The sequence below is a fragment of the Cynocephalus volans genome, chromosome 9, assembly GCF_027409185.1.
Source record: "Cynocephalus volans isolate mCynVol1 chromosome 9, mCynVol1.pri, whole genome shotgun sequence".
Lineage (NCBI taxonomy): Eukaryota > Metazoa > Chordata > Mammalia > Dermoptera > Cynocephalidae > Cynocephalus > Cynocephalus volans.
Genome location: NC_084468.1, coordinates 35,512,686 through 35,526,153, shown reverse-complemented (window position 1 = coordinate 35,526,153; position 13,468 = coordinate 35,512,686). Strand labels below are relative to the sequence as shown.

Below are 13,468 nucleotides of genomic sequence, written 5' to 3'. Positions count from 1 at the left end.
AGTTATATGCAAAACTATATGGTCATCTTGGTGGTTCTGCCTTTGTTAAAAATGTTTGAGGAACTCTTATTTTAAATTGATCTCTTGAGCTGATTTCATATATTGTATAATTTTATTATTGGCAAATTTTAATGCTTTGCACTGCTTTCTTCAAAAGAGTCAAAAATCATTTTTTACCATATCAAGAACTTCTAAAGAAAGCTTATTAAGAAATGGAGCACTATCATCATGGAAGGTACAACCCTTGGATCAGTCTGCGTTTATTCCACACAACTTTATAGTCACACATCAAATTCAAAACTAGGTGTTGAAAATTACTATTTACATGTAGGAAATAGTAGTGGAAAAACTCATATCCAGGTCCTGAAAATGAAGATAGTTGTTTGCCATGATACAAGGTGAAGATAGTAAGTGAAATGGAAACACTAAAGTGGAAGAAATGGTGATAAGATATAGAACCTGTGATTCTTCTAGAATGAGAAGGATTTAAAGAATTATGGAAGTAACAATCTTTATTTTTGCTTCTGGAGGATATACTTTTATATGATTTGATCTTTTCCAATTATTTTGAATAATGGACTAGGCCAGTCCCAAGGCATTCAACTAAAGGAGAATTTTTTTATTGTAGTTTGTAACAGTTTATATATATATATGAACTCTTAGAGTGTTATGAAACAAAAGTATTTGTGTCTAAATTAATTTTTTTTTTTTTTTAACAGGACATATTTTTGTTTATTACCAGACAATTAAAAGGTTTGGAGGATACAAAGAGTCCGCAGTTTAATAGATACTTTTATTTATTAGAGGTAAAAAAAAAATAACTTTAATAAATATCACATTATTTCACAGGGTAGCATACTCCTTGTAGTAATTTTGTAATGTAAAAATGAGTCTTTTTTTTTGTTTTATACAAAGCTCTCTTATTAAAATATGTAAAAAATATATCAAATATATAAAAGGAAAATGTCCTTTACCTTTCAAAATCTAGTCTTTTTATTCTTCCTTATATTCTGAAAAGATTAAGTATATTCCACCAAAAAAAAGTAGGTTATTTGAAACTATAGCTTTTATTTTCAATTTTTTCTTATCTAAAAATTAATTAATTTCACTGCTCCTTAAATTTTGTGTGTATATATGTCTACCAACCTCTGAATATTTAGTATTTTTCAATTTGGGAAAATTGATGCTATTGGGTATATATGTCTTTTTAAAGGTGAGAGAACATAACAAATGTAATACTTGTAATTTTATATGTTGGATCTTTATAGGCTGGAATACAGATTTCTAATACTAAAAATTAAATTTTGCTGAGTTTTGCACGGAACTATTCTGTATATTTGTAATTAAATAATTATTTTTATTTATTTATTTAAGAATCTAGCTTGGGTTAAATCATATAACATCTGCTTTGAATTGGAAGATTGCAATGAAATTTTTATTCAACTTTTTAGGACTCTCTTCTCGGTGATCAAGTAAGTTATTTTTTAAGCATTTCTGTTTGTCTCGTTTTCTTGCTCTGTATATTGAAGTGTTACGTACTCTACACGTACACAAAGTATTTTAGAGTTATAAGGAATTGTATTCCTTAGAAGACTTCACATGAAGAGGAAAACAAACAAAAATTCTGCCATCTGAAAGCTGCCTTTGCCATTATACTACCATTTTTAATTATGGTATCAGTTTATTGATTGACTCTCAGTGCCCCAGTCACAGGACTATGGGGACAGAAGAGAAGTATAAAGCAGAGCTCTTGTTTTGAAGAAATTTATTATCCGATAGAGGCAACAACATATAATTGTAAAGCAAATAGTATAGTACCTTATACAATGAAGTACTAAATTATGACATAGAAATGATGAGTATTATATGTACCATTAGTGCTGGGAGGCATAATAGCTGAGTCCTTAAGCACACTGACTTTGATATCTTCTCATTTTAGAGCCAGAAAAAAATTCGTAAACATTACCTAAATCAGCTTTCTTTATAGAAATAGAGAAACTAATGCAGAGAGATGGAGTGTGGTGCCTTGCCCAAGGATAAATTGCTGGACAGCAGGGCCCAAACTCAGATTTCAGTTCAATTTTTTGGTTTATTTTTTGCATAGTAAACCCAGCATTACTGTGAGATGCGTTCTAGAGCATTACATTATATACAGACATAATATATCTCACATAAATTTTAAATTTTCTAGTAGCCACATTAGGAAGAATAAAAAAAACCAGGTGAAATTCCTTCTAATAATGTATTTCATTTATCTCACTATATCCAAAAGTGTGATCATTTCAACATGTGGCTCTATCCATATCTCACATGTTCAATAGCCAGATGATGAATGGCTTGCATATTAGACAGCATATTTGTAGAGTTTTCTGTAGGTTTTTATGAATACTATATCATGTTTTCCTTTTCCTTAGAATGGTAGGATTAGATGTTAACTTGAAATAAACAGGAAAGAACCAGACCAGCTTGGTCTAGATATAGAAACTTATAGAAAGACTGCATGTAAGAACAGTTGCTGTGGCATTTGACTATCAGTAGTCCCTTAAAGTAAATGATAGAGGGAATACTTATTCCATTTTATGGAATAAAGTGTTACCTGATTATGGAATCGCAATAAAGCCAATTGAGAAAAAAGAAATAAAGTAAATGGTAGAATATATAAACCTTACCTTTGTATTAGTCAGCTTTTATGCATAACAAAACAATCTAAAACTTGACAGTTTAAAATAACCATCATTTTATTTAGCCTGTGATTATGCTTCTCAGTTGTTTCTGTCTGGGTGGACTCCTATGTTTGCAGTCAGTTGGCAGAAAATCTGGTGGTTGGCTGAGGTACTAGGACAACTGGGTCATGTGTCTCTCATCATCCAGAAGGCTAGCCCAGACCTCTTCATATGCTGACCAGGTTTCAAAAGTAGCAAAAAAGGGCAAGCCTCACTGTACAAGCACTTTTTAAGCCTTTGCTAGCTTCATGTTTACTTATGTTTCATTGAACAAGCAAGACACATAGACAAACCCAGATTCAAGGGTTGGTTAAATAGACTCCATATCTTAATGGGAGGAGCAGCATTGTAAAGGGATATGCATATAGAGATGGGAACGGTCTGTGGTCATTATGTGCATCTACTACATTTTTGCAGCCGTTTCTTTTAAAATGATAGTTACCAAAAAAATTTGTTTTTAAAAAGTCCTGAAGTTGTCATCATTTTGCCCCTTTTGTGACCTTAACTATGCACTTAAATCTGCCTTACCACTCTGCAATTATAATTTTTTTCCTCTCAAAATTACCTATATTTACTTACACTTTTCTTTCTTTTTTTTTAAAAAAGATTACCAGTAAGGGGATCTTAACCCTTGACTTGCTGTTCTCAGCACCACACTCTCCCAAGTGAGCTAACTGGCCACCCCTATATAGGGATCCAAACCCGTGGCCTTGGTGTTATCAGCACCACACTCTCCCAAGTGAGCCACGGGCTGGCCCATACTTACATTTTTCTTTGATCCTGTTAATATTTTTATTTCCTGAATATGAAGACTAAGTTTATTGTTGAACTAATTAATTAAAATAATTTACAGTGATATATGAATTTTAAAAAGACTTCCATTTTAAAAGAGGAGCTTATTGACTTGTTTATTTAATTAATTTATTTATTTTTGTGGCCAGCTGGAACAGGGATCAAACCCTGGACCTTAGTGTCATCAACACCGTGCTCTAACCAACTGAGCTAACCCGCCAGCCTGATTTGTATTTGGTGACACATTTACCATATCTGGTATTCTTTATTCCTTTGCACTCACGCAGAGTTCTGTCTGGTGTCATTTTCCTTCAGTCTGAAGGACTTCCTTTAAACATTTGTTTTAGTGCAGGTCTGCTGGTAATGGAATTCTTCTCACTTTGGGGTGTCTATTTCACTTTCAGTTTTGAAGGTTATTTTCACAGGATACAGAGTTATGGGTTGATAGGCTTTTCCCCCCATCTCCTTTCAGTACTTTTAAAGATGTTGCTCCATCTTTTTCTGGCTTGCATTGTTTCTGAGATATTTTTGTCACTTTTAATCTTTGTTCCTCTGTAGATGATGTATCTTTTTTTCTTCTAGCTGCTTTTTAAGATTTTCTCTTTATTATTTGTTTTAGGCAGTTTGATTGTGGTGTATCAGATCACAATGGTGGAGTTTTCCTGTGCTTAGGGCCCATTGAGCTTTTATCACTTTATACCCTTCTGATTACTTAACAAAATGCTCTTGTGAGTTCCAGAGATTATTCCCTCTGCTCCTTTCAAGTGGTTCTTTTCCCATAGTCAGGGAATTTTCTCACGTGTGTTTGCTGATCACTAAGTACTCAAGGGTCTGCAAGCTTGCTCTTTAAGCAGCTCTATTCCCTCTGGTATTCTGCCCTGCAAACTCTAGTCTCCTTAGACTCTGAGGAACTATTAGGCTCTGCCAGGATATCCCTTTCTGTATGACAGCCGGGAAACTTACCAGGCGGTAGGCTGGGAAAATTGTAGGGTCCACCTCATTTGTTTTCTCCCTCTCAGAAATATGTGCATGATGTGCAATATCTGAGAACTATTGTTTCATATATTTTTGTCTGGCTTTTTAGTTGTTTCAGGTATGAGGGTAAATCTTGTTCTTGTTATTGTATCTTGTCAGGAAGCGAAAGTTTTGAGCTTATTGATTTAGATTGGTGGAATTTGGGGAAATAATTTTTGTCTCTTTTTGTCTGACTTCTGCCTGCTCCTTTCCTACATTCAAGTAAATATGGATCTGAGAGCCAAATTCTCAGGATCTTGGTGGGTTTTTGTTTTGTTTTGTTTTGTTTTTGCATCAGGCTGAAAATATCTGTTTTTCTCCTACCCACTCACTACCCATCCCCCCTGCCCACACACACATGTAGAACTAATAATCCTGGCCTTTGGTAAAGTAAACAAGATATTTGGGAGAGGGCATGCAAAAGGGATGGCTTTCTAAAAGTTCTAGAAACTGTGTCTAGCGATGTGACAATTTTTTTTTTTTTACCAACTTTTTAATTTTTATCTTTGTGCTTTACTACTAAATACCTACCAGTTCTATTATTCATTATTTCAAGTTAATTTTTTTAAAGTTAGGGGTGAAAGATACACAAATGATATTAAATTTTACTTTAGTCTTAGGTTAAACTTCCCTTTGTATTTATAATAGAATAACTATAAATCATAGTTTTGTCTTTGCATGTATATTCTGATAAATGTGAAAATGGACAGGTCACACCTTTAGTTAAGATGCAGTCAGAAGGAACAAAGCCTAGATATTCTACCAGTTGTATAACTGTTTGGTAGCTAGTGTTTTAAGATAATATCGAGGAGGCCTGCAGTTGACTCTGCACAGTTTAAGAAAGCAGGACTAAAATTGATTCTTGGCCTTACTTTTTATAACTTACTGCTTTCTCATTTGTCTGTTAGAAATTCATTGAGATATACCAGGATGACATTTTCAGAACCTTCCAGTTATAAGTTCTAGTAAGCATCTTAGATCAAACTTTTGATTTTCAGTATTGGTGAATTAAAATATCTCTAGTGGTAAAGATATAGGAAGAATTACTTGTGTTGGCTTAGGCTTTTTCGGGAGTTTAAATATTTTTCATTTTATTTTGAGGAATTTATTAAGATCTGAGGGGGGGAAATAAGGTTGAAACACTGTCTGCTTTCATTATCTCACACTTTTTTTTTTTTGGTTCCCTTGCTTAAAATTTTATCACCTTTTAAAATCTGGCACAGGTAAACAAAAGTGTCCTTTCTTTAAAGTTGACATTTTTGTTAGGCTGAATTTATTTAACTCACTCTTGGAATCCTGTTAATGAAGAGATTGAATTCATTTTAAAGGTCTTTTTTTCCCTCCATGTGAATTAAAGAGAATGTACTTTATTAGAAATTAGGGTGGTCTTTGTTTTTGTAAAATACTTCACAACAGTACCTTATAGCTGCTGTAATAGTCAACAGAGAGAGAAAGTAAATAGAGCAGCCGTAATTTGTTTGCCACTGTTACAGTTGTTTTACATATGGTATTGTTTTAAACTGGGAACTTTAATTTTCTTTTTGTATGCCTGCTGAATTTTTTTCTTTTCTTCTTCTTCTTTTTTTTTTTAGCAATAGCCACAATAAGAAGGTACAAATGCACATGCTAGACTTGATGAGTTCTATCATCATGGAAGGTGATGGAGTTACTCAAGAATTATTGGACTCCATTCTTATTAACCTCATTCCTGCACATAAGGTCTGTAAAGTATGAAGACATTAAAGGTTAATATTTAAAGGTAGTGCTACACATAGAATGAATAATTGTTTTATGACCATTTGCAATCCCACATAATTGATCCTGCTACACACTCAAGCCCCAAATAAAATAGAGGAACACATATCAGTCTTGTAGCTGTTATTTTTACAAGATGTATTGATTAACATACTTATAAGATTTTCATTCAGTTAAGTGTGAACTGTGTTTTGGAAACTACAAATGTTTTGTATTCACCACTCAAAATTAATGTGGGAATTTAAAGGGGTTAGGATGTTGTCTTTTTTGTTGGTTTTGTTTGGAAAAGAAGTGTATTTTTTCCCTTGTAACATAGATGTGGAATATAGGAGTTTGTATTTCTTTTCAGAACCCATATTGTACCTTTTTCTTACACACTTTCTGGAAAAAATTTGGGCAGAAGCAGGAACTATTTGGTTAGTGTTAAGGGGAAAAGGATGATTCAGAGCTGTATCATTCCTCCCCGTTTCCTTTTTCTATTTCTCTCCACCAGGTCCTCCTAAGAAACTGAAGGACTTGGCTCCCCACAGGATCCACCACTAGGCTCTACTCAAGCCTACCCCAATGTTGATATTTGCCCTCCTGCTCTTTTCCTCTAATGGTTCAGTAACCTATCATTAGATGTTAGATGAACAGTGTGTCTAATTACACTTATTCACAAAAAGATGTGATTAATTTTAAACTATTATCTTGACTCTAAATATTATTTGCATCCCTTTAATTCAAGTGAATCTATAGCTGATAAAAAATTTTGAGAGTATGGCTAAGGGGAATAGATCTCAGGCAGAATAAGAGGAAAACTTTGAGAGGAATAGACAGCATGTTTGGTATTTATATTCTAGCTAGATAGTGTTTTTGTGAGTGGGAAATATATCCTTTTAAGAAATAGAAATGTTAACTTTAAGCTAATCTATCCTTTTGCCAATGGACTAAAAGTCTAGACACAGGTCAGGAAGCTACAGCTTGTAGATCAAGTCTAACTATTGCTTATTTTTGTAAGTAAAGTTTCATTGGAACACAGCCATGCTCATTCACTTTCGTTTTGTTTATGGTTGCTTTCATGTTACAACAGCAGAGTTGTGTGGTTGCAGTAGTGACTGTAGGACCCATAGAACCTAATATATTTACCATAGGGCCCTCTATATAAAGTTTGCTGACCATTGGCCTAGAGTATAGGGTTTCCTACCCTCTTTTGGGGAGAGTTGTAAGATGATGGTGAATATATCTCAGTCTGGTCCACAACATCAAAGTATAAAGATGTTGATAGGTATTCTTCAAAACAATAATTCCTTTTTCAATAAGTTTTAGAAAATTAAATGTGTCTTCTCTACAGTCTTTCTCAGATCCTTTAATTTATTACCATGTGTTAGGATTCTTGAAGAGGGAGCCTAGTATTCAGCATTTTAAAAATATAGTTGATGAAGAACCCTTTTAATATAGAATACTTTTCAGATCTACTCTTTTCCAAAACGCACATTGATTAAACAGTGAAATACTGAGCATGGTGGGTTGGATAAGGATCTGTTTGTATGTTTGTTTACATGGCTGGGTATAGTTTCCAGTTCACATTGGTCAATAAACAAAACCAAAAAGCTTTAGGTCCATTTTCAGTTTAGTAAAAGTTAATATAGGATTGTGCTTTTGGCTATCTAATGCATTTTAGTTTTTTATTCATAACTGAGTTCAATTTGCAACTTCTGCATTTAAGACCACTTGATTAGAGGATATTGGGTAAAATCTTGAATGGAAGGGCCAGCCCCATGGCTCACTCGGGAGAGTGTGGCGCTGATAGTGCCAAGGCCACAGGTTCGGATCCTGTATAGGGTTGGCCAGTTCGCTCACTGGCTGAGCATGGTGCAGACAGCACCTTGCCAAGGGTTGCGATCCCCTTACCGGTCAAAAAAAGTCTTGAATGGAATTCAGTTATATTTTTTGCGTCATCTGTTAGTAGATTTGAGGACTACAGTGTTCTAATGGTGCAATCTCATAAATTCACTAATTCATTTGTAATTTGGCATCTTTTATTGTTTTTCAGAACTTAAATAAACAGTCCTTCGACCTTGCAAAAGTTCTATTGAAAAGGACAGTCCAGACTATTGAGGCATGCATTGCCAATGTATGTATTTTTGTCTATATTTATTTCATAATTGTGTAATTCTCATTCCATTGTACTAATTTACTAGAACCTCTCACATAGTGGTTTATTTATCCTATAAACAATTTAATCTACTCAAAGCAAATATAAAAGAATGTGACCAAAGTTAAGGAAATTCAACTTAACTTCATAAACTTTATTGACAAAATGGCACAAATGATGGATGTTACTTTATGGAAACTTGTCTATAGCTCCCACCCCATCTTCTGCATTTGTATTTATGTTTATTTTATCTCCCAGATATGTTATCTTTCACTTTCTCCCTCCATCTGTATCTTTGGGTCTCTGTGTCTTTTTATGTGTCTGCTTTCCTTTTTATGTCTTCTAGGTCATCCTCCTGAAACCCTTCTCATTTTCTATCTTGAATAGTAGTTGTATAGTAATAAAATACTTTTTAAAAAAATTTTTATTGAATAGAAGTTAGTTCTGTTCTTATTTTTTTAACCAATAAATCAATTATTTTGAAAAGAGGAAATATTTGTAACTCCCCTACCTTAATATAGCAATTAATTTTGTTGCACATTTGCTCACATTCATACCTATTTTTTCACATACTCTATGTAAATATTTGTATTGTCTTCATATATATATATTCTCATATTTTGGCATTATTTTTCTATGTATAATATGGATGACTATAAATGTTTCTTTCAACTGATATATCCCCATTTCTCTATTGCTTTGCATTTAGGTTTTTTTCAGTGTTTTTCTTTACTAATCATCTTTGTGAATGTAGCATTTATCTATCATTGAATTATTTTCCACAGATTAAAACGCAAATGAAGATTTATTAATTTAAACGGTATTATTTTAGTATTATTACTAAATTAATATTTTAAAAAGTAAAAGAAATTTTTTCAAATAGTGCACGAGTATAATGAAAAGTGTCTCTCTCCAACCTTGAATAAACACTCTATGGTCAAGTCTCAGAAATAACCATCACTAATAGGTTTTCATATATCCTTCCAGAAATAGTGTTCTGTGCTTATTTATGGGTGCACATGTGTGTGTGTATTTTGTTAAAACTATCATCCACATTCTTTCCAAGGTTGAATATTTTCAAATTCTTAATTTATGTTGCTTTTCCAAAGAAATATATCATTTATTTTATTATAAATATATAATTTTATCATTTAAATATTTAATTAAATATTATGTATTTAGACATGACAGAAACATATGCTTGTATCATTGCATACAACTGCCTCTTTAACATTATTCAATTTAATACTGTCTTCTAAATGTGTACGGGGGAAGAGCAGTGATGGTATTTTTTAATTTGTGCTCTTGGTACTATATACTCTTCAGCATTCTTTTTTTTTCTTAAAGATGACCGATAAGGGGATCTTAACCCTTGACTTGGTGTTGTCAGCACCATGCTCACTCAGTGAGCTAACCGGCCATCCTTATATAGGGATCCGAACCTGTGGCCTTGGTGATATCAGCACTGCACTCTCCCGAGTGAGCCACAGGCTGGACCTCAGCATTCTTTTCAATTATCAGTTATCTTTTTTGTATCATCAGCTTTTCCATCTTTTTGCCTCTGAGTCAAAATGTATTTGACTTTCTCTGGAAATTAAAAAAAAACAAACTAAACCAAAAAAATTCATCCTCCGTCTTTAAATAGTCTTTATTACTAAGCTCATGGGAAACTTAATCAGATTAATTTTTAAGTAACATTAAGATTAAGACTTTAACGTTTTTCTCTGCTACAAGGAAATTACTATGTCAAGGTCTCTGTAATAAACTACACAAACCATCTAAAGTGTTTTCTTTTGATGAAAATTAAAATTCCTAGAAATGTCACCCTTATTTGAAACACAGCCAGCAACCCAGTTCTTTTTTCATTTTTCTCCCTGTAGCATTCATTATTTGAAGGCTTATTTTTTTCTGCTGTTTGGATGACTGTCCTGTCATATATTAGTAATTTAAACCCCCTTCAGTTGTATATGTAATGCCTGATTATGTATGTTATATATTTTAACACATGTTCATAGAAAATTTAATATTACATATTTTTAACACATGTTTATAGAAAATTAAACTGTTGGGCCGAGCCCGTGGCGCACTTGGTAGAGTGCTGCGCTGGGAGCGCGGCGACACTCCCGCCGCGGGTTCGGATCCTATATAGGACTGACCAGTGCACTCACTGGCTGAGTGCCGGTCACGAAAAAACGACAAAAAAAAAAAAAAAAAAAAGAAAATTAAACTGTTCAAATGAAATGGATATTTTGTTTTTGTTTTTAATGTCTCCTGTAGTTTTTCAATCAAGTCCTGGTGCTGGGAAGATCATCAGTAAGCGATTTGTCAGAACACGTATTTGATCTGATTCAGGAACTTTTTGCTATAGATCCTCATTTATTATTATCTGTCATGCCACAGCTTGAATTCAAACTGAAGGTAGGATTGAACAGTTTTTCAGCCCTTTAAACTATAAAGGAAAAATGTATATTACATAGTTTTTCTCTAACTAAAAGAATAAAATATGAGTTTATCTTCTTATTTAGTTGAGGTATACATTTTTGAATCGTTTGAATAAAACAGATTACCTCTCATCTGGGTGAAAAAGAATTTACATTGCAAAATTGTAACATGCCTAGTTGTTAAATATCTACTGGTCTAAACACAGTGACACAAGTAATAGGTGTGAAAAATGGTATTATCCTAGAAATTTATAATACATGTTGGTATTAAATGGTATTCATTACCAAAAGTTATGTTTTAGAATATCAAAAGATGTAAAATTCATCAAAGGGTCTCGATTACAACTTTCTGACCCTTTCATGGTACAGATCCAGGACAGAAGGTTTAATGTATGACTTGGAATTGTATCTTTTTAGCCAACTAAGCAACAAATTCATAGTTCCTGAAAAAATATGAAAAACCTGACACTCAATCCACTATCCTAGCAAAGTACAGAAGATAACATCTTATATTTACCTAATATTCTGTACTTTTTGAGAGACTTTTTGTATCCAATATCTTATTTGATCCTTAAATCAAACTAAGCTATGTAACATTACAGTTTTGATTTCTTTGAGAAGAAAAACTCAAGATGTAATATTTTGCCCAGTTACACAGTTTTTAACTGTGTAACACAGATTTGGGATTAGAATTCAGGTTTTCAGACTTTACGATTTTTATGTATAATTAAGAATTATCCATAGTTTCTTTATTATAGGTATTTGCTATTTATAGTACAGAGGACATCATACTAATCAGTTTCTTATGAGAAACTCTGGTTGTGAGGAAAATGTTATATAGGATATTTCTTTTACTATTCATGAGTTTATATTAGCAGGAGCCTAAAGATATTTCCATACTAAATAATTTCTAGGTGTAAGGCATTAAAATATTTTCTTCCAGTCTATTCATAGTCTGAATATGTAATGTCAAGCCTCTTTAACGCTTAAGCAAAACTGCCATGATAGGATGTAGGAAGGGATTGGGAACTGAACTTTCAGATTTCCATTTATGGACTTCATGTAAACTGAGGGAAGCTAAGCTGTAGTGGCTATTTATGCCCTCATTCCTCCTTAGGTTCTTTAATCTAAAGGAGTGTTTGCTAATAAGCTGAATGCAGCCCCAAAACAGATTTTCTTAAGTATAATTTTAAAATTTCATGCTGAGATTTTTCTACTTTTAGTTGCTAACAGTGAATGGATAAATAAATTTAAAAATCAGGAAATTTTTTTTTTTTTTTTTTTTTTTTTTTAAAGATGACCGGTAAGGGGATCTTAACCCTTGACTTGGTGTTGTCAGCACCACGCTCAGCCAGTGAGCGAACCGGCCATCCGTATATGGGATCCGAACCTGGGGCCTTGGTGTTATCAGCACCGCACTCTCCCGAGTGAGCCACGGGCCGGCCCAGGAAATTTTGTTTAAAAGTCCATATGTATGTGTTTTCTTTTGTAAGAAAAACAGAAAAAATCCGGCAACATTGGACCCTTATTTCTTAAATGACAACAAAATGGCTAGTTTTTCAGTTTATCCCAGTCCCAATTACTTCTTTATTTTTTACCTACTCTTCTTCATTGATACAATTTGATTTCATAACCATGGTCTGAAGCTACATGAACATGAATTTTTTTCGAAGATTTCTAAATGACTTTTCAGAAAAAAAATTTAACACCGTAGTCATGCTGTTTATTACTGTGAGGTCTCTTTTAAGATGATATATCTAACAAAAGGCCATTGAAGTTTATGTTTTCCTATGTTCTTAGATAAATTGAAGCTTTTTAAAACTTTGTACTGAACTAATTAATAGTGTATCTAAATAATAGTAATGGAATATTTTGTTTATTGTCCTACAACAGGTGCCTTGTTCTTATTTGTTTCTTATTGCTAGGGTTAGTTTTATTATTAGAACCGATATTAGTTTTCTTTCTCCAAATGAAGAAACTGAGATTTAAATTAGTTTAGGTATTATATTTAATTAGGGTGCCCCTTTTTTGAGTCACCAGTGTGTGATAAGAAGATAGCCTATGTAGTTTGTATGGCTGTGATCATTTTCTACAGTCATATTGCTGAATCATATAACCACAATCTTATAGTTCAGAGTCCTTGGTTGTAGTACTGTGAAAGCAATAAAAATTTTTGAGAAAATGCTTCAAATAACAATTTCTTTGAGTTTAGTCCCTACCATGCTACCATATACATAGGTCCACAGAGTACTATTTTCATATATTTAAGGGGCACCCTGGAGTTGTGCTACTTAGCAGCCTTGGCTATTGTTATCAGGAAGTTGCCACATTTTCATTTAGGATTTTTTTTTTTTTTTTTAATGGCAGAGAGGGATTTATACTTATTCTCATGTTTAAAAATATATAGAACAGTCATATTTGTCTCATTTTAGTTGGGTAAAAATTATATTTTCACAGAAAATTGTCAGTTATTTTGTAATTTGAAACAATAGTATAGTTAGTTACCTTTTATGGCTATGATTGCACAGAAATAAATACTAGGGTGGCTTTATTGAATTTCTTTTAGAAAGTCATTGGTAAATTGTTAATGCAGAATTTCTCATTTT

At 33.0% G+C, this 13,468-nt stretch overlaps 1 protein-coding gene across 5 annotated transcripts in view; it reads left to right on the top strand.

The window, feature by feature from the left end:
• PDS5A (PDS5 cohesin associated factor A) overlaps window positions 1–13,468 on the top strand; it is a 133,383-nt gene that overhangs the window by 45,340 nt on the left and 74,575 nt on the right. For 4 of the 5 annotated variants that reach the window (XM_063107950.1, XM_063107951.1, XM_063107947.1 and 1 more), the window contains exons 4-8: window positions 720–806; window positions 1,375–1,472; window positions 6,122–6,248; window positions 8,320–8,400; window positions 10,699–10,839. In XM_063107950.1, coding sequence (XP_062964020.1) covers window positions 720–806; window positions 1,375–1,472; window positions 6,122–6,248; window positions 8,320–8,400; window positions 10,699–10,839 — 534 coding nt within the window. The remainder of the gene's footprint in view (window positions 1–719; window positions 807–1,374; window positions 1,473–6,121; window positions 6,249–8,319; window positions 8,401–10,698; window positions 10,840–13,468) is intronic. The other variant, XM_063107949.1, reaches the window with a different exon arrangement.